The sequence below is a fragment of the Leptodactylus fuscus genome, chromosome 2, assembly GCF_031893055.1.
Source record: "Leptodactylus fuscus isolate aLepFus1 chromosome 2, aLepFus1.hap2, whole genome shotgun sequence".
NCBI classification, from domain to species: Eukaryota; Metazoa; Chordata; class Amphibia; order Anura; family Leptodactylidae; genus Leptodactylus; species Leptodactylus fuscus.
The window spans coordinates 26,276,360-26,303,738 of NC_134266.1; the positions used below are offsets into that span (position 1 = coordinate 26,276,360).

General features: G+C 45.5%; 1 protein-coding gene across 2 annotated transcripts; it reads left to right on the top strand.

The window, feature by feature from the left end:
* Positions 1 to 721: 721 nt before the first annotated feature.
* Positions 722 to 26,656, top strand: B3GALT5 (beta-1,3-galactosyltransferase 5). Of its 2 annotated transcripts, none has more exons than XM_075262590.1 (3): positions 722 to 837; positions 17,992 to 18,096; positions 25,543 to 26,656. In XM_075262590.1, the coding sequence occupies exons 2-3, from the start codon at positions 18,085 to 18,087 to the stop codon at positions 26,494 to 26,496; spliced, it is 966 nt and encodes a 321-aa protein (XP_075118691.1). In that variant the 5' UTR covers positions 722 to 837; positions 17,992 to 18,084; the 3' UTR covers positions 26,497 to 26,656. The 2 variants fall into 2 exon arrangements, with proteins under 2 accessions (XP_075118691.1, XP_075118690.1); XM_075262589.1 differs by lacking the exon at positions 722 to 837 and adding an exon at positions 12,808 to 12,896.
* The last annotated feature ends 723 nt before the right edge of the window (positions 26,657 to 27,379 follow it).

Sequence of the window (27,379 nt, forward strand, 5' to 3'; positions counted from 1 at the left end):
TCATCCTTAGTGGTAACAATGAACAAGATTGAAGGTTTTTATTTTGTAGTTCTTAAAATTCTATATGATTATATTTAGTTTTTTATTTATTTAAATTTTTGTAGCTTTTTTTTGTTTTCTTTACATAATTATGTGGGTGGAGCTTTTCCTCTACTCTGTTAACAGCATTTAGTGATCTGCTTAACAGCATAGACATAGCCATAGCCAATAATAGTCAGGAGCGACTCATAGGAATGTTTTCTAGATTTGCTCTGTGCAGGGAGGGGGAGGAGATAAGGTGTGACATCATCTATTGTCAGTAGTGATGTAATGATGGGTCAGTGGTGTTATCTATGGCCGTTCGCTCATGTATAATTTATAATCCTTTCTGTGATGTAAATGGGTTACTAGTGAAAAGAAAATTTGCAAGTATCGATGCATTATTAGGCTTAGTGGTTAAAGTGAACATTTCAGGATATAGTGCTTTTTTAGAAAAAAAAAAGTGATCTGGAAATGTTTTAAAAAATTTAGATTTTTTATTTTTTAAAAGCTAGGTCATTTTCTGTTGCCATTCCCTTTAATGATCTGCCTGACTCATTTGCAGCAATCCTATGTTGTGTGTATCAGATGCTTCTCCCTCCCCCTGGCACAGCTTCCATGGATTGTGTGACTTTCTCCACAGTCCCTTACCGCCTTCCCTTGGTATAGATGAGCAGTGCAGGCTCTCGCTCACAGGGGACAGCTGTCTGCAGCTTTTACCTCTGTTTGTTTCTAATCCTTATTGTCAGTGATTGCAAACAAATACAGAGGTGGCTTTTATCTTCCATGATGGAGTCGGAGGGTCGAAAGATCTGCAAGGTAGGAAGGATGTCATCTATTCATATCTAGTCCTATCCACTAGAATCTCATAATACAATACAATGGACTTATTGTAACAGGACTGCACAAAGCGAACACAAGTAATTAGCAAGGATCAACTTACTGCTGTCATTGGGAAATAATAGGGAATGTACGATGTACGACGGGTCATAAATATACCAAGTATCTAGAATAAGTGACAATATTATGAGGCAATAAGGCAGAATTAGATATTTTCCCAGTTCTTCAAATCTAATTGTATCTGCAGTAGAAATATCTGTATGCGTATGATATCTTTAAAAAAAAAATAAAATAAAAAATAAAATATATATATATATATATATATATATATATATATATATGAAATAATTTTATTATATATTTAATATATGTAGATCTTTAAATGACTAGTATTATTGATAATCACTATATATTTACTATATTTTGCATGATTATTTTGAGTTTGGTTATGTTTTTATCTTGCAAATGATTATTAATACTGTTGTTATTCGCATGATTATAACAACATGCGAATAACAACAGTATTAATAATCATAATTAAATATAGGTGTATATCATTAATATGAACATATGATTTCATATCAATATACAGTATATAAAATATAACATAATCATGAATATGTGATAAATCATACAGTATGATATATACAAAAATATCTATATTTAATTGAATATTACTATTTAAAAAAAAATTACAATTTTTTTTAGATTTTTTTTTTGAAAGACTATAATTATGTGATTAATTATTATTTTTTTTACATTTTATTTTTATTGTTATTAGTGTTTTTATATTTTAGGTTACTTTTATTTTTCTGTATGTTTTTTAGCTGTTTATTCTTTGCCTCTTTTCTTTGTAATCTTATATATATAGTAGACTTACGTTTTTGTCATGGGTGTGTATTCTAGTTTTTTCAAGTCTTTGTCATTGAGAAACTTTATCTCAGAGGGAAAACTTTTCATTTATAACAAGGTTGACTGGTTTAGATAAACCCCTATGTGAATATACTCTTAGGGAATCCTAATATTTGGAGGATGTTTAGGAGACCCCTCTATTAGACAGCGCTCTATGGGTTATTAAAGGATTATCTTATCTTATTTTATGGTGTGTTGCAGATAACATTGATTTCAGTAATGAGATATTCTGTTTTCATATAGGTTTTCTTCACATCTGTTCACTTAGGTTAAGGCCACATGTCCTGCAGAAAAAAATACAGCAGAAAGTGCAGGGACTCCTCGGTCTGACATATTCATTATAACTCACGCCAGTTCTTTGAAATTTTTTTTGGCCGAAACGCTCAGGCTACAGCTCATCTTAATCCCTGTCCAACTCTTCCCACTTTTTAAAAAACTAGTTGGAAAGATTTTCTAGCACCGCTCTATTGATCCATGGCACTGTGACATGACTCTTGTCAGCTCTTAATTGTCAGTTTTTGTACAAACCCTTAAAACTTGTGGGGGGAAATCTATTAGAGACCCCAGCCCTGTCGATCGGTGCTCCCCTGTATGGACATTAGACACCTGACCCCAGGGTGCAGCATAAAATCCGGTGACAACCTGTCCAAGGATCAGTTTCAGTCTGATTTGACCTTAGATAGGAAAATCCAGGGATTGGAGCAAGACCTGGTCATTGGGGCTAGACTAGCCGGGGCCAGGATTTCATACACCGCCATCTTTTCTGGTGCTGTGGTGTGGAGAGTATACCGAGAATGGTGTGATCAAGGAAAAACATCCATAGGGAGGGGATCCTATAGGAGGAAACAAGTCATGGATGGGAGGATCAGAGGAAGAGATCAGGATGGTTCTGAGAACAGTCAGGAAAGCTGCAGCAGATACAACACTGGTGTCCACTAACATGTCTGCTCATATAAGTCAACGTTCTACAGGACGGATGGACATTAACAGCAGAGGACCAGTGCAAGTGACAATACTGTCAATATTCCAGTGGGCAAAAGAATAAAAACTGTTATCACTGAGCAATAGAGGAACATGGCCTGGTCAGATGGGTCCAGATTTCTACGGTGTCATAATAGTGGGAGGGTAGAATAAATGGGCCCAACCTGTCTGGTGTCAAGAGTAGAGATGAGTGAACAGTAAAATGTTCGAGATTCGATATTCGTTTTGAGTAGCCCCTCAATATTTGACTACTCGAATCGAATATCGAACCCTATTATAGTCTATGGGGGGAAAATGCTCGTTTCAGGGGTAGGCAACATTCAATCGAATTATACTTACCAAGTCCACGAGTGAGGGTCGGGCTGGATCCTCCATGCAGTATTCTCTGTGCAGCGTCCCCGCGGCATCTTCCGGCTCTGAATTCACTCTGCCAGGCATCAGGCCTGGGCAGAGCCGACTGCGCATGTCCGCACTACAAGCGGGCATGCGCAGTCGGCTCTGCCCAGGCCCGATGCCTGGCAGAGTGAATTCAGAGCCAGAAGACGCCGTGGGGAAGCTGCAAGGAGAAGATTTCTAAAGGTAGGAGAAGAACCAGCGTTGATTGGCCGACTGTATAGCATTCGGCCAATCAATGCTAGTTCTGCATCGATCTTTTCCATTCGAATAGCGAGTGGAACTCGATCGAGTACGAGTATTTCGAATACCATAGTATTCGATCGAATACCTACTCGATCGAATACTACTCGCTCATCTCTAGTCAGGAGGTCTGGCTGGTGGAGGTGGAACAATGGCGGAGAAGGTTTTCTTGGTATTGCTGTGGTTCTGAAGGCCATAGAAGGTCCAACACTCCCTCTCAAATCTCTGTTAAATACATCTTGGGAGACAAGATGGATTATCAGTAGAGATGAGCAAACACCGTTCGATCGAATACATGTTCGATCGAATATCAGGCCGCTCGAGGTATTCGATTTCAATCGAATACCACGAGGCAAACACAGTAAAAATTCGTATCTCCTCTAACCTTCACTGGCGCGTTTTTTGCACCAATAACTGCGCAGGGGAGGTGGGACAGGAACTACGACAACAGAGGCATCGAAAAAAAATCGGAAAAAGGAATTGGCGGCCGAAATCAGGTGACCTCCAATTTAGACGAATGGTGAGTTTAACATTCGATTAATTTGAAAATGTGAACTATGTGACTGTGAGACAGGGATAGATGTACAGGCAGGGTTAGCTAGGGATTACCTTTATTTAGAGGGGAATGTTACTCACCCAGCTCTTTGGGGCTCTATCTGGTTGGGATCCATGTCAGCTTGTGATGTGCGCGAGCTGACTTTTTCCCATAGGAATGCATTGACCATACAGACTACAGCATTCAGCCAATCAACGCTGGTTCTGCCGGAGGAGGCGAAGTCTAAGATCCGTCCACAGCAGTTTCCATTGTGGTCCGATCTCAGATGTAGAAGTGCTGACACAGCACTGCTACACGGAGAAGCAGCAGAGCTCAGCATACACAGAGATGCAGCAGAGCTGAGTGTGCAGCATGTTTCAGTGCACACTCAGCACTGCTACATCAGATGCAGCAGAGCTGAGTGTGCAGCAGCTTCAGCTGAACCCTGCTGCACACTCAGCTCTGCTGCATCGGACTGCTACATCGGACACTGCTACACTGCTACATCGGCCAGCACTGTTACATCGGGCCGTGCGCTCAGCTGGGCTACTCCAGAGATGCAGCCGAGCAGAGCGCATGGCCAGTACTGCTACATCGGAGATTAATCAGAACTGGCCGTTGGCTGAGCCTGGCTACTCCAGAGTAGCCAAGCTGAGCGCACGGCCCGATGTAGCCGTGTCCGATGTAGCAGAGCTGAATGTGCAGCAGGGTTCAGCTGAACCTGCTGCACACTTAGCTCTACTGCATCAGACTGCTACATCAGACACTGCTACATCGGCCAATACTGCTATATTGGGCCGTGCGCTCAGTTGGGCTACTCCAGAGATGCAGCCAAGCAGAGCACACGCCCAGCACTGCTACATCAGAGATAAAGCAGAGCTGGCCGTTGGCTGAGCTCGGCTACTCCGGAGTAGCCAAGCTGAGTGCACGGCCCGATGTAGCAGTGCTGGCCAATATAGCAGTGTCCGATGTAGCAGAGCTGAGTGTGCAGCAGGATTCAGCTGAACCTGCTGCACACTCAACTCTGCTGCGTTGGACTGCTGCATCGGACACTGCTACATCTGCCAGCACTGCTACGTTGGGCCGTGCGCTCAGCTTGGCTACTTCAGAGTAGTCGAGCTCAGCCAATGGCCTGCTCTGCTTCATCTCCGATGTAGCAGTGCTGGGCGTGCGCTCTGCTTGGCTGCATCTCCGGAGTATCCAAGCTGAGCGCACGGCCCGATGTAGCAGTCTGATGCAGCAGAGCTGAGTGTACAGCAGGTTTAGCTGAACCCTGCTGCACACTCAGCTCTGCTACATCGGACACTGCTACATCAGCCAGCACTGCTACATCGGGCAGTGCGCTCAGGAGGAGGAGGAGTCTAAGATCGGACCAGAATGGAGACTGCTGTGGACCGTTCTTAGACTCCACCTCCACCGGCAGAACACTGGTTCTGCCGGTGGAGGCGGAGTCTAAGAGCAGTCCACAGCATTTGAAACCTGCTGCACACTCAGCTCTGCTAAATCGGACGCTGCTACATCGGCCAGCACTGCTACATCGGGCCGTGCGCTCAGCTTGGCTACTCCGGAGTAATCGAGCTCAGCCAACGACCAGCTCTGCTTCATCTCCGATGTAGCAGTTCTGGGTGTGCGCTCTGCTCGGCTGCATCTCCGGAGTAGCCCAGCTGAGCGCATGGCCCGATGTAGCAGTGCTGGCTGATGTAGCAGTGTCCGATGTAGCAGAGCTCAGTGTGCAGCAGGGTTCAGTGCACACTCAGCTCTGCTAAATCTCCGGTGTAGCAGTGCCAGCACTGCTACATCTCGGCATAGGAATGCATTGACCAGCGTTGATTGGCCGAATGCTATAGCATTCGGCCAATCAATGCTGGTTCTGCAATTGGAGGCGGAGTCTAAGAGCGGTCCAAAGCAGTCTCCATTCTAGTCCGATCTTAGACTCCGCCTCCTCACAGACGAGCCTCCGGCAGAACCAGCGTTGATTGGCCGAATGGGGTACTCTGTACGGCATTCGGCCAATCAACACTGGTCAATGCATTCCTATGGGAAAAAGTCAGCTCCCGCATATCGCAAGCTGACAGGGATCCCGACATAATACAGCGACTCGGGCATGTTAGATGCACCCAGGCATGCTTCCCTTGCTGTCCCAGTTGCATTCCAGGGCGTTGGCATCATTTCCTGGGGTGTCATAGTGGACTTGGTGACTCTCCTGAGTCGAATGGTGGGATCCCCTGAAACGAAGCATTTTTCCCCATAGACTATAATGGGATTCGATATTCATTCGAATAGTCGAATATTGAGCGGCTATTCGAACGAATATCAAATTTTGAATATTTTACTGTTCGATCATCTCTAATTATCATGGAAAGGAGAGGGGAAGAGGGAGTAGGAGAATAGTAATGCTAGGTTCACACCTGCGTTCGGGTCTCCATTCTGTGGTTTCCGTCTTCTGCATGCAAGAAGACTGAAACCACAGACCGGGTCCGGCCGTGAGCGGCGGTGAGCGTTTTATGCTCTCCGCTGCGAAACCGGTTTTTAAAATCCGGACACAGAGTACTGCATGTCCGACTCTGTGTCCGGATTAAAAAGAACGATTTCGCGGCGGAGAGCATAAAACACTCACTGCCGCTCACGGCCGGACAGCTTTCTCACCCATTCATTTGAATGGGTGAGAGAGTCCTGCAGGTTTCTGTATCCTGCCTCTGTTTTGTGCAGGAAACGGAAATCTGCAGTACGGACACCGGGCGCAGATGTGAAGGAGCCCTAAGACACAAGTTTCCTATCTCATCCCAAGGGCTTTATTGACATCAATACTGTTCAGTACTTTTCTATAATGCTTTCCATGCTGCTTCTTAGTGAGGGAGTGATGGAGCATATTCTCCTGTTTTCATGTACTGTCTATGGAAGACATCATAGCAGCAAATTTCCTCCCACCAGCTCAGGGAGAACCGAGACTCAGAGCCTGCAAAGGGGAAAACTGCTAAAAATGCAGATGTTGTACAATGGCCAGAATACAAGTTGTATAATGGCCAGAAATAGTTACCTATCATATATAGACAAAGGGCATCTGAATGGACTACCATTGTTTGGGGTCATGTTTTTGTTTTTTTTAGCTTTGATAGTGTAGCTGTACCTGTCACTTCATGGCTGACACTATGAGTTAGGATGATATGGCAGAATTACTTACCTCCACAGTCACCAGACCTGAACCCAATCGAGATGGTTTGGGGTGAGCTGGACTGCAGAGTGAAGGTAAAAGGGCAAACAAGTGCTAAGCATCTCTGGGAACTCCTTCAAGACTGTTAGAAGACCATTTCAGGTGACTACCTCTTAAAGCTCATCAAGAGAATGCCAAGAGTGTGCAAAGCAGTAATCAAAGCAAAAGGTGGCTACTTTGAAGAACCGAGAATATAAAACAGATTTTCAGTTGTTTCACACTTTTCTGTTAAGTATATAATTCCACATGTGGTACTTCATAGTTTTGATGCTTGATTTCAGTGTGAATCTACAATTGTCATAGTCATGAAAATACAGAATATTCTTTGAATGAGAAGGTGTGTCCAAACTTTTGGTCTGTACTGTATGATAAACTTAGCCTTATGACATCTTACAGCTTGAGCTGTACTTTATCTGATGGCTCAGTGCTATTTCTGGTAGATTTCCACTATCTCTATTTGCTCTGTTCGGCTGCCACTGACTAACTCTTTACGTCTATACATCCATACTATACACATGTGTGGATATGACCAGAAGCCCAGCACCATGTGGAGGGGTAATGATTCAGTGTTTTTCGGAAAGAACAGTTGCTTTAAGTTAATGATTTATTTACAAGCGTTCCTGCTGTCCATAAATTGAGCTTAATAAGGATCTGGCCCTTTAAGACTGGCTACTATCAGATGACTCTGTCCTATCAGGTTACCACTGTGTAGACTATAGAAGGTATTATATGACTCAGCGAGCATAGTGCCTGTATACCCGGCAGGTCCGTATGCTACAGTGTGCAGGTCATGTTACATGAATACTTCATTATATCCATATATTTTATATGGTATAGCTGGCGGGCCTATGACTGGATCCAGACATGGAGCAACTCCATTCACTACGCAATCTGCAGGAGGCATGTTACAGAGCAGGAGGAGACTGATATATAGGTTTGCCCCTGGACAATATAATGTCAAATAATGGCCCCTCCACACAGTATAATATCGCATAGTGGCCCCCCATACAGTATAATGTCCCATAGTAGCCCCCATACAGTGAAATGTCCTATAGTAGCCACCCACACTGTATAATATTCCATCATGGCCTCCACACTATATAATGTCCTATAGTGGGCCCCCACACTGTACAATGTTCCTTAGTGGCCCCCCACACAATAGAATGTCCTGTAGCAGTAGATGCCAATACAGTTGGTTACGAGATGGTATTATAATTGTCAGGATACGGAGTCGCCGCAGTCTCCTTGCTGCGCGGCGTCTCCCTGGGAGATGTGTTAGGAGTTCTATTGGGTGTGCTTAGGTCATTAAGGGTTAATCTTTTCCTTGCTCTCAGTCTCCATGTCATTAGCCATCAGGTGTGTTTTTCTGCTGCTATTTAATCCCCACCCAGGCATGGATCCTTGCCAGCCATTCACTTTGTGTTTCCTGGTTCCCCTGCTCAGTCTGATTCCCTGTCTGTTTGTATTCCATATGTTTCTTGGTTTTTAGACCCGGCTTGTATTTTTGACTATCCCTTGTCTTTTGATTTGGTACCTTTTATTATATCTCCTGGCTTGACCTCTTGCCCGTCTGACCTCGCCTTCTCTTCTGTGTCTTGCTGGGACTTGTGGTCCTCCCTGGTTCCATGCTGTTTAGTCTTTTGTTTTGTATTGCATTTACACTGTGCTTTCTGTTTAGGTGTGACCCCGTGACTCCAGTCCCTAGGACTTTCAGGGCCTCCTCTTCCCTTATCCTAGCCGCCGGATAGAAGGTTAGGAGCCGTGGTAGGCGCACTTCAATTAGGAAGTGCATTGGTCTGCCTCATCTCAGATATTACAGCATAGTTATAGCTGCAGGGCCTGCAACCCCTGTTGTCATTAGTTGCACAGTGTTGCTTTCCCAGCTGTGTCATCTTTCTAGTTTTGTCCGGTATAAGGACAACTCTCACAGTACAAAAACAGTAGCTGGTGTGTGGGAGGGGGGGAGGGGGAACAATCTATTCCAAATGGGTGCAACTTACCTCTGTATGTAAGGGATCATTGTGCCCCACACAGTATAGTGCCCCCATTACTGGTTCCAAGTTCCTTTTTCCCGCTCCACATGGTGGAAAGTCCCCCTAACTTACCCCACACACAATATATTGCCTCCTTATTGGCCCCAATACAGCACTCTACCTCCTTTACTGGCCTCCACTCAATAAATGACCTCTTTTGTGCCCCCCTCCCCAATATACTACCCCTTTATTGACCCCTATGCAGTATATGCCCCTCACACAATACACTGCTCCCATAGGCGGCTATTTGTTGGATTGAATAACCCTGCAAAATTGGCACAAAAAAAGATACAATAAAATCAGTGGGGGGAATTTGACGGCCGTGACCATGACACGTATTTGCCGCAAATATTGCCATGTGACAAAAATTCACCACATCGACACCAGTTTTCTGGAGTAGAAGAAATATTAAATTTCCCCTGATGTTCTTCATTCTGAATTACGTGAACAAAAGATTCTGGAAACTGGAAACCCAAAGTGGGCCGGAATGGGGTAAAGTAAAAAAAGAAGCGATACTCACCTACCTCAGTCTTCACTTTTGGCATCAGGTCCCCATTCAAAGCGGCTCCATTGACTGCTGAGGCCAATCAGTGGTCACATGTTGGGTACCGGTGACCCAGCGCCGCACCTCCCATGATGCGACCTGAAGCGACTGCTTCAGGCGGCGCTATGGCAGGGCCCCGGGGAGGGCAGCATTTTTGCTTACCTAAGCCAGTCCAGGACTGGCTTAGCACCGAGCGGTGGATTGGGGAGGCCGCTGGAACAGCGCTGCTCCAGCGGCCTCCCCTCACGCTCAGGCAGAGAGCAGGTCCACTCCGTGCCTGCTCTCTGCCTGCTAACACCGCTAAGCCCTACCCCTTCGCTCCGCCTCACCCCCTCCGCTCCGCCCCTTCCTCCCGGGGGGAAGGGCAGCTTTCTGTCGTCCGCCTCGGGCGGCGAAAGATGCAGGTTCACCCCTGCGGTGACCTCACCCCTAATACAGATATAAAATATAACCACTGAGGCCGGTGACTACCTGAGTCTTTTCACTTTCAACCTGGCCACTGCTTGCACAGGATGAAATTAAGCACCCGATGCAGGAATGGATGATTGGGAGTAGGGGAGAATCACTTCTTTTTGGGTTTTTACCCCTCCCCTACAACCAGGGTTTCCCACTTTGCCTAGAAAACCCCTTTAATCGACTATTATACATCACATTATGGCCCCACTTCCACTGAACCAAACTTCTATCACCAGTATAGCTCAGTAGAACCGTGGGAAGGCCGGTCAATGGTCTCGAAACCTAAAATGACTTTTTTGTAGTGTCCAGGACTACATTTACTTAATTTTATGATAACATTTTCTTTATTTTAATTTGTGGTTTATACCAATTTTATGTTCTAGATTTCTATTTTTTTTAATGTGAAATTGTATTTCTTGGAAGCTTCAAGTTGTGTTCTGGCAGTTACAAGTTACGTGTCTTGATATACAATTACTCCTTCCATAGCGACAAACACCTGAGGTGACTAAGTCTCTGGGGAGTACTGAGCACCAATTATAGAGTTATACAGTAGGTATTGTGTATTATGTGATCCTTAGGCTGGGGTGTAAGCGACGGGAGGGTCGGATTCTACAGCAATTAGAATGATTGTGTGTGATATGGGGAGGCGGAGCACTTGGCGTCTCGGTGGCAGTACACCTTCTTTAGATGTTGCTTTAGTTCTTGTTCAGCAAATGTCTATTCTTCCCGACCTCCCCGTACATATTGATGCTGGATTCACTTGAGCGTATATGTATCTCCACCTGGTGGAGGGGAGTTGCTGTTATAATACAGGATATAACTGAGGATCAGTACAGGATAAGTAATGTATGTACACAGTGACTGCACCAGCAGAATAGTGAGCGCAGCTCTGGAGTATAATACAGGATGTAACTCAGGATCAGTACAGGATAAGTAATGTAATGTATGTACACAGTGACTGCACCAGCAGAATAGTGAGCGCAGCTCTGCAGTATAATACAGAATAAGTAATGTAATGTATGTACACAGTGATTGCACCAGCAGAATAGTGAGTGCAGCTCTGGAGTATAATACAGGATGTAACTCAGGATCAGTACGGGATAAGTAATGTAATGTATGTACACAGTGACTGCACCAGCAGAATAGTGAGCGCAGCTCTGCTGTATAATACAGGATAAGTAATGTAATGTATGTACACAGTGACTGTACCAGCAGAATAGTGAGCGCAGCTCTGCAGTATAATACAGGATGTAACTCAGGATCAGTACAGGATAAGTAATGTAATGTATGTACACAGTGACTGCACCAGCAGAATAGTGAGCGCAGCTCTGCAGTATAATACAGAATAAGTAATGTAATGTATGTACACAGTGATTGCACCAGCAGAATAGTGAGTGCAGCTCTGGAGTATAATACAGGATGTAACTCAGGATCAGTACGGGATAAGTAATGTAATGTATGTACACAGTGACTGCACCAGCAGAATAGTGAGCGCAGCTCTGCTGTATAATACAGGATAAGTAATGTAATGTATGTACACAGTGACTGTACCAGCAGAATAGTGAGCGCAGCTCTGCAGTATAATACAGGATGTAACTCAGGATCAGTACGGGATAAGTAATGTAATGTATGTACACCGTGACTGCACCAGCAGAATAGTGAGCGCAGCTCTGCAGTATAATACAGAATAAGTAATGTAATGTATGTACACAGTGATTGCACCAGCAGAATAGTGAGCGCAGCTCTGCAGTATAATACAGGATAAGTAATGTAATGTATGTACACAGTGACTGTACCAGCAGAATAGTGAGCGCAGCTCTGCAGTATACAGTAATACAGAATAAGTAATGTAATGTATGTACACAGTGATTGCACCAGCAGAATAGTGAGTGCAGCTCTGGAGTATAATACAGGATGTAACTCAGGATCAGTACGGGATAAGTAATGTAATGTATGTACACCGTGACTGTACCAGCAGAATAGTGAGCGCAGCTCTGCAGTATAATACAGGATGTAACTCAGGATCAGTACAGGAGAAGTAGTGTAATGTATGTACACAGTGACTGCACCAGCAGAATAGTGAGCGCAGCTGTGGAGTATAATACAGGATGTAACTCAGGATCAGTACAGGATAAGTAATGTAATGTATGTACACAGTGACTGTACCAGCAGAATAGTGAGTGCAGCTCTGGAGTATAATACAGGATGTAACTCAGGATCAGTACAGGATAAGTAATGTAATGTATGTACACAGTGACTGTACCAGCAGAATAGTGAGTGCAGCTCTGGAGTATAATACAGGATGTAACTCAGGATCAGTACAGGATAAGTAATGTAATGTATGTACACAGTGACTCTGTAGGGGTGTGCAGGTATAGGGTCAGAATTCACAGCTATATTCTTTGGATGACTGTTCACTCTAAAACTTTCTATAGCCTTAGTATATGAAACTTGTGAATAACAGAATCAGCAGGTTACAAGGTGAATGTATTTGCAGTGAAGGAGTTTCCTTCTCCACCAACACTTCATGGTTGACCATGGTCCGGCGCCAAAGTATGTATAAGATAAGATAACTAAAGTCCACTGAAACCGTAGATAAAGAAAGGTCTAGCTATATTCAGTCTCACACAGTAACAAAGGACAATAATACGCCGCAGGCGCTCGCTCTCATATAACAGCAAAATACAACAACCTGGCAATATGCAAATATCTGGGACAACAAGGTGACCGGTAAGAAATCTCCAGCAACAACAGCAACAGGCACTGACGAGATCTCGGCCTCTCATAGTCTGGAAATTAGGAGTTCTTAGGGAACGTTCCAATCTTACAAGTCTGACATTGATCTTGTACCTAATGCTGTTGTGCCCGGGGCTGGAGATTGAGGCCGTTATATAAGCACTTGTGTATAGGGTGCTGTTTGTTCTCCATATGTTCTGTCTGTGGCTCATGGATTGTAGAATTGACAGAAATTATTTTGTGACTTTTTCTATTGTGTGTACAGAATATTTTTTTGTCCCATTGTGTGACTATTTTTGTGTATTTTGTGCTATCCTGTGTGTATACTGTGCAGAGTTTTCTTATATAACGGCCTGCTTGATCTATACCGCCTGTGCTGCGCGGTCTCTGGCAAGCTTTGCACACAATTTCCATGTGAATAGGGTCCAGCCATTCAGAACGTGCTTGGGCTGGGAGCGAGAGGCCGCTCTGACTTACAATTAGTTCATTTTTAATTGCATGCTGTTTAATTACTTGCCAAAATTCATTAACTGTCATCCGGACAATGCGCCCGGCAGTACAGTGACCACAGCGCCCCCTCCTGGATCAGAAAGGAAGCAGCAATAACTAAATTACAGCTTCCTCTCTGATCCAGAAATGTGTTCAGTTCTGTATTCAGGTCACCCTGAGACTTTCTAGACTTTGCAGCTGCAACTTTTTTACGATCATTAATTGCAGAAATATGTTCAGCCTCGGCCCTGCAGAACAGCTGTATGCTTAACCCCTTCCCGCCAGTGACATTTTTTTGTTTTGTTTTTGACTCCCAAACCCCAGAGCTTTTTTTTATTTTTCCATTTTCAGATCCATATATTGGGCTTAATGTTTGCCGGACAAATTGTTCTTCACAATGGTACCATTTATTATTCTGTACAATGTACTGGGAAGCGGGAAAAAATATCAGAATGGGGTGAAATTGGAGAAAAACTGCATTTGTGCGACTTTCTTATGGGCTCTGTTTTTATGGCATTCACTCTGCAGCCAAAATGACATGTCACCTGTATTCTATGTTTCGGTACGATTCCAGAGATACCAAGGTAAGGCTAGGGCCCCACGTTGCGGAAATGCAGCTTTTTTTGTTGCAGATTTTGTTGCGTTTTTTTGAGCCAAAGCCAAGAATGGCCACAAAAGGAATGGGAGATATATAGGAAGTTCTTATACTCTTAGGGCTAGTTCACACGGGCACAGAGGGGGCGGATTATGGCGCGTAATCCACGTCATAATCTGCCCCCTCACAATGGTGGTCTTTGGAGACCGCCAGGCTGCCCTTTCTTCAGGCGGCTCGTTTGCCCATTTTTTGTTTTGTTTGCCTATTCATTTGAGCCAACTTCGGGTGGAAGGAGCCGTGACAGTCGTGGCTGGCGGGTTTTGACCCGAGAGTGACGTGGTGCCCTACGTCACTCTCTGTGCCAAAACCCGCTATGCCACTCCCCTTGTGAACTAGCCCTTAGGGACCATTTACACAGAGGAAAATGGCAGTTATTTGGCGCTGAATTTTCAGCACTGACAAAAAAGCCTTCCATTGATTTCAATGGGTTCCACTAGCTTTATTTTTCCACTAGCGGAATTTTCTGTTAGCGTAAAATTCTGCTAGTGGGGAAAAAAAAGCTAGCAGAACCCATTGAAATCAATGGAAGGCTTTTTTTTTCAGTGCTGAAAATTCAGCGCCAAATAACTGCCATTTTCCTCTGTTTGAATGGACCCTAAGAGTATAAGAATTTCCTTTATATTGTCTATTCCTTTTGTGGCCATTCTGGGCTTTGGCTCAAAAAAACGCAACAAAATCTGCAACAAAAAAAGCTGCGTTTCTGCAGCCTAAAGGGTGAGTTCACACTGAGTATACGCCAGCTTATTCTGAACGTAAAACACGTTCATAATCAGTTGCGTGGAAAGTGCTCGTGTGTACGGCTAGCTCTGCTCATGCCGAGCCGTACACGCCGGCACTTCCCATTCACTTCAATGGGAGCGCTCGTAGTGAAAAAAAGCAGCCCATTCATTTCTATGGGGAGCGCTCGTATGCCGGCTCCCATAGAAATGAATGGAACTGCTTTATATGCCCTGATTCTGAACGTGCTTTGCGTTCAGAATAAGCTGGCGTATACTCAGTGTGAACTCACCCTACATGTGTAAAAAATACACGTGTAAAAATAAGACTCCCATTGACTTCAATTACATTTTTTTACACGTGTAAAAAAAACCACGTCAAAATACACGTGTTAAATGTCATTGAAGTCAGAGAGTCTTATTTTTACACGTGCATTTTACCAAAATACATGCGCATTTACTCCGTGTGAATGGGCCCTAAAAGTAAAACTGCCTTAGCTGCCCATAATAACCAATCACAGCATAGCTTTCTTTTTGTCTTCTGCTCCTGAAAAATGAAAACTGCGTTGTGATTGGTTGCTGTGGTTGGGATTGGTTGCTATGGGCTAATCTTCCCCATTATTGTTCCCATATCTGGCCTATCATAGGGTTTGTCTTTTCACAAGGGTCTGGGAAGACCAAAACGATTATTATTGATATCGTTGCAGATTTTAGACAACCCTATGTTTTTCATAGAAAGAGTTTCTGCCCCTATTATATGGAAAACGCCAGCGTAATTATAATTGACATTGCGATTTTCAAAAACGTGGGTGTTTTTGAAAATGCTGGTTTTTCGCTGCAGATTTTTTTTGCAGTGTGTGGATGGGATTAGTCAGAAACCCATCCATTCGGCAGGTACTGTAGGGCGCAGTGTTTTTTTGCTGTGTGATATTTCCGCCATGGCTAGAATTCTGCGTTTGCGCAACGTGGGGACCCGTGGGCCTTTCTTAAGACCATAGTACAAAATGTCAGTCTTAATAAATTTGCCCCATAATTTGCAATTTGTGACAAATATATATTTTTTTAAAAGGGTCCACCACACGGAATAAATAACATTATTATTGGACTTTTTCGTACACGCCGATAACTAATAGGTTTATTTATTTTTTGGTTTACATTATTTATTTTTGAAATGGAAAATTTAAAAATTATTTTTTAAAATTATTTTTTTTTAAAAAAAACGTTTTACGCTTTCACAAGGGGACTTGAACCTGAGATCTCTTGATCTCTATTACAATATACTGCAATACTTCTGTGTTGTAGTATATTGTACGATTACTGCCTATGTGTAATAGGACGAGGCAGCTACGAGGCCATTCATTTGCCTTCTGACTTCTATGGCAACCTCTCGACATTCTGCGTTCTTATTGTGGGGGCCAAGGGGGAGAAAGAAAGGGTTCCTTCTTATCATTATGTAATAATACGGGAGGGTGTTAAGATGTGCATATACGATCAATAGCTGCAATACAAATACTTGTTTGGCTGATGGCTATTCTTCTGAACTCCCCTATACACATGCATGCTTGGGTCAATCCACGGATCCGTAATGACTTCAGTCATAAAGGGTTAATGGGGTATTATTTTAGGTATCATGACGGCCCTATGACTAGAGAGTCTCCAGCAGCTTCTCACATCAGTGCCTCCATAACTCTTCTAATCATCCATTTACGTGATGGTCTTTCTTCTCGTCACTATAATTAACGTGAGTCTTATAAGGCCTCGTTCACATCTGCGTTGGCCAGAATACCGAACTCAACTGCCAGTCGATGTGCAGTGAAAGCACACGGGCCCCATAGACTATAATGGGGTTCATGTGCTTGCCGCCAGATCTCCGCAGGGATCATGTGGACAGGAAAGTAAATCACAATCTACTTTCCTGTCCGCATGATTCGTGCAGGCAGCGCACGGCAAGCACACAAACCCCATTATAGTCTATGGGGTCCATGTGCTTTTACTGCACAGCGCATGCAGTTGTGTTCGGTATTCCGTTCGGGAGGTCCCCGAACGGAATACCGAACGCAGATGTGAACGAAGGGTCAGGTAGACATCCTAAACATGTGCCCCCTCTGCAGGAGTTTTCCAGCTCAAATGCTCTGGAGTGAATTGAATTGAGTTGCAATACCACACACAACCTTTAGCCAGGTGTGGGGGCGCTATCTTCACATCTATAGCCAGATTTATTACATGGTTCTTTACAGTAACTAAACCCCCCATTACTTTATCTGTATACCATATGAAGGGATATTCCTTAGATCTGTGTATACAAGTAATGACCTGACCTGATAGTCACATTGCTGAGATATTATAATATCAGGAGACGTTTCCCTTCTAAGTGATTATAATGGTTTAATGATTTTCTAAATAATCTGCGCGGAGGATTAATGCGGGATTATGATGCTGGAGTAGGACCAACATTGTGCTGGCGGCGCGGCGACCTGGAGGATTATGGTATCTGGTTTAATTTATCTTTCCTGTTTCTTAATTTAGTGATTTTCTATTTGACATTAAATTTATTATCATACAGTGATCCCTTAAAGGGAATGTCACCAGAACCAGCATATCATCCCCGCAGATAGGTTAGTGTCACCAGAACCAGCATATCACCCCAGCCCTGCAGATAGATAGGTTAGTGTCACCAGAACCAGCATATCACCCCAGCCCTGCAGATAGATAGGTTAGTGTCACCAGAACCAGCATATCACCCCAGCCCTGCAGATAGGTTAGTGTCACCAGAACGAGCATATCACCCCAGTCCTGCAGATAGATAGGTTAGTGTCACCTGAATCCTCTTGTGAATCACTGCCTCCATTCCCGAGATATTGCTGTTTTTGTCAATATGCAAATGAGCTGTTTGGAGCAATGAGGGTGTTGCCATTGGTCCCTGTTTGGAGGTTTGTAAAGAAAACATCATACTGTATGGAAACCAGTAAAGCGAGCATTATTCTGTATGGAGGCAAGTAAAAGGAGCACTATACTGCATGGGAGCGTTATATTGCATGGAGAACAGTAAAGGGAACATTATACTTTCTGGAGGTTAGTAAAAGGAGCATTGTACTGCATAGGGGCCAGTGAAAGAAAAATTATACTGTCTGATACATTGTGAGATGTTGTGACTGCGTTTTCCTTGCAGTTTATTTGAGATATTTTGAAATCTTTTTGGAATTTGTAAATCACAATGTATTCCTCATAGGAACAAGATGGAAACAACCTTCTATGTCATCTACCATCAAACTGAAATTCTTACCCTGAACACCAACAAATCTGCCTTCTGATTTTTACCCCAATGGATTACAAGGTAGGAAATGTTAATTGTCTGCAGTAAATCTGTTGTTTCCCATGAGATACAGGTTGGAAACTTTGTATCACCCATTCTGAGACTGGAAATTCAGACGTTCATTTTATGATATACAGTGTGGTGCAAAAGTTTTAGGTAGGTGTGGGGAAAAAAAATTCTGCAACGTAATGCTTTCCGAAACAGAAGGGTTAATAGTTTATTTCTCCTTAATGAACAAAATGAAGTGAATTAAGAAAAGAGAAATGTAAATCCCATCAATATTCGGTGTGACCTTTGCCGTTTGCCTTCCATCAGTTCTTCTTGGTACTTGCAGACAGTTTTTGGCAGGACTCGGCAGGCAGAAGGTTATTCCCGTGGCCATCTTGGAGAACTAAGCACAGATCTTCTGTGGATGTAGGCTCGTTCCAATCCGTCTGTCTATTCATGCCATCCCAGACAGACTGGATGATGTTGAGATCAGTGGCAGTCCCTTTAATTGCACCTCCTTTCTGCCCCAAAAACAGTATTAACAACCCCCATTTTCCTACACAGAACTCAAAAGACCACCTTTGTACTGCCTAATAAATTTTTGCAGCCCCCATAATTTATCCCTTATAAATAATAGTTCGCCCTAATATTACCCGCCCGTATACATAATCTCCTTTTATGATAGGCCCCTTATATATAGTAGCCTACCCTTAAATATAATAGTTCTCCCTTATATAATAGTCCCCTAACTGAGTATGTTCCCAGTATAATCATCTACCATAATACTGTGCACGTCCCAATAGCTCCATGGCTGGTTCATGCACAGGACTGTATGGGGAATGACATGTCTGTGGAGCGCTACACATATGTGCAAGATTATAGTGAGGGATGTGCAGACACAGCACACAGGACTGCCGGCAGGAATTATGAGCCCTCCCCACAGTAAAATGTCCCACATGGTATATAATGCTCAGGGCTGGCATTAGTTAGGGCAAACTGGGCAATTTTTCCCCACAGTGTTTTTCATTGAGTTTTTCTTAGAGAGTTGCTCGTGCTTTTGAAGATAAAATGAACATGCCGTGTTTTTCGCATACATTTCTGAATTCACAGCTTTTCCATATCTTTTCTTTTCTGCAATGTGTGGATAAGATTAAATAAAGAGTCATTCGCTTTGCTGGTGCTGTAAAATTCATCACTTTTTTTCTGCTGCGTTTCCGCAATGTGGGGCCTTAGAGGTTATTGCACCGTTTGCAACGTTTTGTCTGCAGTTTCGTTCAGACCAAGCACCTCCAAACCAAATCTGCTATTGCTATATTGTGGGGTCTCTGCAGACTCCAGAGTATAATATGCTGAGGTCCAGTGGAAGTGAGCAAACATAAAAATTAGTGTTATTCACCTCTCCTGGGCTCCAGTGTGACTCCCTGCTGTCTTCAGCTCTCCTCACTGACGTCAGAGACTGCTGAGGCCTATGATTGAGACTCAGCGGGTCATGTGGCGTGGTGATGCATAGACACAAGAGTCACAGCTCTGTGTGACCCATGTGACCACTGAATTAACAGAATGTGACCATCCAGTAGGTACAATATTTCAGCATTTGGGACCTCACTTTTAATTTTGGCTGGTGCCCCACTTTGTCTAAAACCAGTCATGATTATAGTAAACAGTGCCCTCCATGGTCTAAAGAGCTCTACTATGACTCCCAAAGTAGCCCTACATGGTATATAATGCTTCCCAGAGCCCCAACACAGTATAATGCTCCACAGTGGCCCCACACAATATAATATGCTCTCCACAGTGGCCCCACACAGTATAATATACTCCACAGTGACCCTTACCCAGGCAGCTGAACGTAACATACCTGAAAGTGTAGTGGAGTGTAGCACATGACTGTAAATGGGATGAGGAGCAGTTGGGGAAGTTAAGGTTAAAGGGTGAAACTAAGGGCAAGGGGAGGATCAGGGGGGGGAATATTTTGTAAATATGGTAGTTTAGTGAGGGACTCATTATCACTAGGAGAATCGTGGTGAGAAGTTGTGGCCTTACTATGGCTGAACTAGACGCGCTGCTCCAGGAGATCCGTCAGGCTGCTCTACACCAGGGCCCTGGCTGGCTTCGGGAGTGTTTCTTGGGGGCCCCTCCGGTTGGTGCTTCTCCTGCCTCTCGAGGGGATCTTCGGCCACCCAGACGGCGTGCCCAGCCTCCTGAACAACTGAATCCTGAGCTGTCCCCACATTGCAGGCGGAGCCCCGTTAGGGACCCTTCGGCACTGTCCCCTGGTCGGCATCCTCTGTTGCCTGTGGGTAGTGTGGGGAGGAATCCAGTTGTGCGGCCTGTGTGTGCGGCTCCGGGGGGATCTCGGCGCGTGTCCCCCTCCCCCCGGCATCGGGATCTTACTGGTGCTGCTGCGGCTGCTTCCCCTGCTGATGCTCCTGGCAGGGGGCATGCCCGTCGAGAACGGAGGTCCAGCGGTGCTCCGGAGCCTCTAGCTGCCTCCTTGGATGTCCTCCCGGCTTCCCAGTCTGGGGACCGGGCCTCAAGCCTGGATCGCGGAGCTGCAGCCTTGCTGGAAGTTCCTGGCTGGCGGCCATCTTCTGTTTCTCCTGTGCTGGCTGGCAGCAGGTGCTTCAGATATAGTACCGCCCCTTCCGATGACAACGACGAGGGTTCCGGCGAGGGGGAGGAGGCTGAAGCGGCCGCCCCGCCCCCTCTGATGGGGCCTAGTTTACGTGGAGCGCCCGGCGAGCGGGATGGCTGCAGGAGCAGCCCAGCGGGGATGTATACAGCTACTGCTACCACTGTGGGCGGTTCATCGCCGGCCTTGCACCATGGACCTGCTTCTGCTGCGTCGCTATCAGGAGGTGGCCGGTCATCAGGAGGGACGGCTGCCGGGGACCTGCCCCCTGCTCGAGCTGGGGGGGGGGGGATCCGGCCCTCTTTTTTGCTAACATGCAGGGTTTTTTTCCGAGTTTTCAGCAGTTTTTGTGGGTTTTGCGGTGGTTGTGTTGGGTCGTACGCATGGCAGAGTCCGCCAAGGCGGAGGTTTATGTTTGTTTTGAACGGCCGTTGGGGGCCCACTTGAAACAAGAGGTGAGGGAAAGGATCTGGAAGGGGGAGTATGTGGAGATCTTCTCCCTTCTCCCCCTGGAGAAATTTAATTTGGATCGGGTGAAGCCAGATGAGTGTAAAAAGGAGGAGGAGGAACGGCGCCGTTATAGGCTCATTCCTCGTACCTTCTTGAACTGGCTTCAGGCCTTTTGCATACTGGCCAGTGTGGTCGGAGAAAAGGCGCCGGACAGCTGTTTGGCCTTATTTTGCTACCTTGACTCTATTGGTGAGGCATATCGGGTTTACGGGGGTAACGCGTGGCTACGGTACGATGAGCACTTCCGTCAGCGGAAGGCGGTGCGGCCTTCCTTACGGTGGGACCATAAAGATATTAACTCATGGTTGAAATTGATGGCGGCCGCCCGGGTTGGTGGGGGTCAGTCCTTTCGGGAAGGGGCCGGCGGCTCTGGGTCCTCATCGGGGCGGTCGGCTGGAACAGGCAGGGGGTGCTGTTGGCAATACAACGAGGGGCAGTGTAAGTTCGGTGGCGACTGTCGTTTAAGCACGAGTGCTCTGGTTGTGGGATTTTTGTGGGGTTTTTGTTTATTGGCCCCCCTGGTAAGTGGGTATGTCCATTGCTGTTGCAGGTCATGGAGGATACCTGCAGCAGTTTTGGTGTCCTGTTGGCGCCGGACAAGACGGAGGGCCCGGCTACAGTGGTTAAGTTCTTGGGCATTGTTATTGATGCCGACAGGTTGGAGTGCAGATTGCCGGATGATAAGTTGGTTGAGTTGCGGGAATTGGTGGGGCAGGCGGTGCGGCAGAAGAAGCTTCGGTTGCATGATTTACAATCCTTGTTGGGTTACCTGAACTTTGCTTGTCGCATTATGCCCATGGGGAGGGTGTTTTGCCGGCGCCTGGCTGCTGCTACTGTGGGTGTTCGGCGTCCGTTTCATTTTGTGCGTTTGGGGTCGGAATTGCGGGATGATCTGTTGGTTTGGGAGAGGTTTTTGTCTAGGTATAATGGTCGGTCGATGTTGCAGGGGGCTCTTGTTTCTAATCTGGATTTGGAACTGTTTACAGACGCGTCGGGGGCGCATGGGTATGGGGCTTACTTTCAGGGACAGTGGTACGCGGGGGAGTGGCCTTTGGCATGGCGGTCGAATGGGTGGGTTCGGAATCTGGCCTTACTTGAGCTTTTCCCGATTGTGGTGGCGTCATTTGTTTGGGTGATCGGTTGCGTGACCGCCGGGTCTGCTTCCTTTGTGATAATTTGGGGGTGGTTCAGGCCATTAATTCTCAGACTGCTCATTCTCCGCCTGTGGTTCGGTTATTGCGTGCTTTGGTGTTAAGGGGGCTTGAGCTTAATGCGCATTTTGTAGTGGTGCATTTGCCGGGGGTTTCTAATGTTATAGCGGATTCCCTTTCTTGTTTCCAGTGGGACAGATTTCGGGAGGTGGCGCCGGAAGTGGAGGAGGAGGGTCTCCCTTGCCCGGAGGAGCTGTGGTCCCTGGTTTTAGTATGGCTATGTCACTGGTGAGGCGGTCTCTGGGGAATTCAACGTGGTCGGGTTATGCTAGGGTTTGGTCAGAGTGGGAGGAGTTGTTGCGCAAGTTGCATGGAGAGGTGGTTCAGGATGATTTTGAGGCGTCTGTGTTGGTGTTTGTGGGTTCAGTCAGGATTGTCCCGACGGCTGTCTGCTTTGGCTTTTTGGTTCAAGTTTAAAGGTTTTCGTGATTGCACCAAGTCCTTCTTGGTGCGGCAGGCGGTCAAGGGCTTTTGGCGGGAGTCATTGGTCAGGAACCGCCGGCGCCCGTTGTCCTTTGCGATTGTCTGGGATTTGGTAGGGATTTTGGGCCGTGTGTGCGTGTCTGATTACGAGGTGGCATTTTTTTGGGCTTTCAGGATTTCTGAGTTGGTGTCTCGTAGTTGTGCGTGCCCGGGTGGCTTGCTGCTGGGGGATTGCCGTCTCTCAGGGGAGACGCATACGTCGGTCTAAGATTGACCCAGAGGGTAGGGGCTTGGTGGTACGCTTGCATAGGTTGCAGGGGTCGGTGGTTTGTCCGGTTGGGTGTTATGAAGCCTTTCTGCATCTGCGGCCGGGGGGCGGTTCCTCCTTGTTGGTTCATAGCGATCCGACGCATTGGTAGGTGGGAGTCAGATCGTTTCCGTTTGTATGTGTGGCCACATCTGCTGTGAGCTGTTGGGATGTTGCTGGGTACTGGTTTTCTGGTGGGGCTGCTTTTATGTTTGTTTATTGTGTTTCAGGTTCGTCCCCGTGTTTGGTCTGGATCGCTGGCCACTCTTATGTGTACTAGGGAGGAGTTCGTGCAAATGCTCGTCCGGCGGGTCGGCAGTTGGGCTTCACGAGGTCGGAGGTGCAGATCAAGTGGATCGGGGTTAGGGGTTTGCTGTGGTTCCGGCTGTTGGGTGAGCTGCAATATTTTGTTGATATGGATAGGGCTCCCGATGTGTTAGTCATTCACGCCGGGGGCAATGACTTGGGTCTGAGGGCGGCCAGGGAGGTGACTCGGGACATTAAGTTAGATCTCTTATGGTTGTGGGCGACTTTTCCCGGTCTTATTGTAGTGTGGTTGGACGTTGTGGCTTGAATGTCGTGGCAGCATGCTCGTTCGATTGCGGGCATTAACAGGGCCCGAATCAAGCTTAATCGGGCCTTGGGTCGGTTTGTGGCCCGCAACGGTGGTGTGGTTGTTCGACATCGAGAGCTGGAAGTTGCGTCACCCGATCTGTTTTGGCCTGATGGGGTCCATCTGAATGCCATTGGTATGGATATATGGCTGTTGGGCATTCGGGAGGGTGTTGAGCGAGCTGTGCGTGTGTGGGGAGACGAACGGGTGTAAGGTGTCACTCCCGCCCGTTGTGGCATGATTAGGAGGGGTCTTTGTAGGCAAAACGGGGGTGGAAGACCAAAAAGGGGGGGTAGCTCCACCCACTTTCAGTATCGATGATAGTTGGGAATTTAATGGTTGCTAAGTCCTGAGGCAGGGTACCCAGGACGGGTTTACACTCCGGTGTGGGTGCCCTTGGGCTAGGCGTGCACGGCCAGGGGTAATAGCCGGAAAGTTTTGAAGTTCTTATGGTGGTGGTAAATTTTGCCTTCAGGGACCCCTCCTTATGTTGGGGTGGAATTAGCGTGGGGGAGGATAATGTTGATGTTTTGCATGATGTTATTGTTATTGTTGAATGTGGTCAAGGATATTTGTTAATGGTGTTAATAAAATTGGCCGCTGTGGCCTTTACTTCCAACTAACGTGTCAGTGTCCTTACTGGGGTTAATGGTAGGATGGGGTTGGAGGTTGGGCACAGCTCTTACTAGACAATTTTAGTAGTCAAGTGTAATATACTCCACAGTGGCCACACACAGTATAATATACTCCACAGTGACCCTTACACAGTATAATATACTCCACAGTGGCCCCACACAGTATAATATACTCCACAGTGACCCCACACAATATAATATGCTCCCCAGAGGCCACCTAGTATATATGCTTCCCACAGTAGCCCCATACAGTATAAAATTCTCCTCAATGGCCTCCCTAATATAATGCTCCATAGTGACCCCACAATATAATATGCCATCTGGAGGGCCCTTCCAGTATATTGATCCACAGTGGCCCCACACAGTATAATATACTCCCCAGAGCCTTGAGCCACTTCAGACGAAACCCTCTAAATTCATTATGATGAAGATTTGTGAGGTTCGCCTGTTCATTTGAGTGCTATTATTATACTGTGGGATCTCTTCAGACCCCGTGTCTAGGGGTTGTTGAAGGGTGGGTACTCAGAATGATTTTATCAGGCAGGCCAAAGGAACCTTACTTCAACAATTCTTTCCTCCATTGTTGTTCTGGCTTTTACAGAAGTCTGAACATTCATCAGAAAGAAGAGCATAAGAAGTGGATAGAGAGGACTGTGCAGCTGTAACTGTATGGCTGCACTGTTCTCTCTGTGATTAGTCAAGGAGATTCAGGAGCGCTCTGCCCAATCATCAAGGAGAGAATTGGGGTGTGGTAAGGGTCTCCTTTAGATATTAAATAGTTAGATAAATAGAGTCATGTTGGACAGGAAAAGTGGGTCCCCCAAGATGGTAAAGGCCAAAAGCATACACCTTTATTCCTACCTCACATTCCAGTTTTGGGAACGAGCCTGAATTGGGTTAGAAGTCTCTATTCTTACATATATCTTATTATCAATACCCATAACTGAGCCTTACCCTAACACTACAGCTGTTTATCTCAGATGGTGTCCTCTGCTGAAGTGTAACCCTAAAAGGAGGGTCTTCCGTTCCTTCATCTCAGGGTGCATGTGGGCTGTTATGTGGACGTTTATACCTCAGTATAGGAGTGTACCAATCCAAATACCCAAAAAATGCACGCTAACCTTTTTTTTTTCTCCTTTTTATTTCAGATGTCTCGTAAAAAACTGATCTTCATCTCATTGCTGGTTCTTCCCACTTTTCTCTTACTTGGGTTTTTCTACAAGCTAAATGATTTTGACATTTGGTATTTTTGCCTGGGCTGCAGTGACGACCACTATAATTTTGACCATAGTAACAAACTCTTCATGAAACTACCTTCAGTAGACTGCCAAGATACACCTCCATTTCTGGTTCTTCTGGTCACCACCACACAGGGCCAGAAAGAAGCTCGAGAGGCCATTCGCCAAACTTGGGGCAAGGAAAGACTGATCCAAGGCAAGAGGGTTGTCACTTACTTTCTCCTGGGCTCAAAAGAAATTGAGAGTGCAAAAGAGAGGAGCGAACTGGACCAAGAAAGTGACACCTACAATGACATTATCCAACGGAACTTCATAGACACATACTACAACTTGACCATTAAAACCATAATGGGCCTGGAGTGGATCACGCACCATTGCCCTCAGGCCAGTTACGTCATGAAGACAGACTCGGATATGTTTATCAACACGTTTTATCTGGTTGATCTACTTTTGAAGAAAAATCAGACTTCTAACTTCTTCACAGGCATCCTAAAGCCAAATGATAGTCCTATCCGCAACATATTCAGTAAGTGGTACATAAGTAAACGAGAGTATCCCGGGGAGAAGTACCCACCATTTTGCTCTGGCACTGGCTACGTGTTTTCCATAGACGTGGCACAGAAGGTCTACAACATATCGCCGACTACACCCTTCTTCAAACTGGAGGATGTGTATATAGGCATTTGTCTTGACAGACTCAAGATTCCTTTGCAAAAACTCCATAGCAAGCCGACATTCTTTGCAGAAAGACTTCCTTTCTCGGTGTGTAAATACCGAAACATTGTAACGTCCCATGAGATCCTGCCCCATGAAATTTTGCTGTACTGGGACGCGTTACAAAGAGCCAAAGAGGAAGACTGTTGACAAAAATTTTTTTTTTCTCCTTAGGGTAGCCTGTACTACCTGGGACAAAGAAACTGGGCCTCACTTGAGAATGTGAGGTCAAGATGTTTTGTGCCTTTACTGGTTTCTTGAAGTTGCTCTCTTGTCAGGATTAGACTGAGGCTCCTTGGATCCACTAGATAAAATGGGCCAACCCTCCAAGGAAAGGGTACTTTGTACTCTTTAAAAATGGGTGTCTTCTGCTGGAACATTATTGTGTTACAACCTGGGCTTACTGGAGGATGTTTTAGTACTCTGGATGTAGAATGGCCTTGTAAAAAAAAAAACCTAATGGTTTGTCCCATGACATCACATTTCCAAAGTCTGTCCTACCCTTGGTGGAGGTGACAAACAAATATTACATGTAATTACTTCTAAGATGATTCCAAGTCCTATGGAAAGGAAGTTAGAGCAGAATTCACTGTGTTATGCTTAGTGCAGGAACCAAGGGGGTGGAGCATACTACAGGTGTTGGTTTCCTGTGTTAGCTCCACCCCTGCGGATCCTGCAATAGATATATCTCAGTTTTTCCCAGAGACGACTATTGAAATATTTTGTGCTTCAAGTCCCTGTCATTATCAAGATCTCTGTTATTTTATGTTTCTATTAACAGGGTAAAAAACATTCCCATTGTATCCCCCATGATGAATTCAGGAACCCATTTCTAATAATAATGTCACATTTCACGTTCATCCGGAGACTCATAATGACAGATATCTATGCAAAATTACTTCATAGTCTATTCATATTATCTTTACAACTCAGGTAAAGACATGACTGTGTATTGAGTGACAAGTCTAGATCATATTTACTTTACTTTAAATCTGCACTTTCCCGTTCCTCTGTTATTTTTCCTGAAAATTGT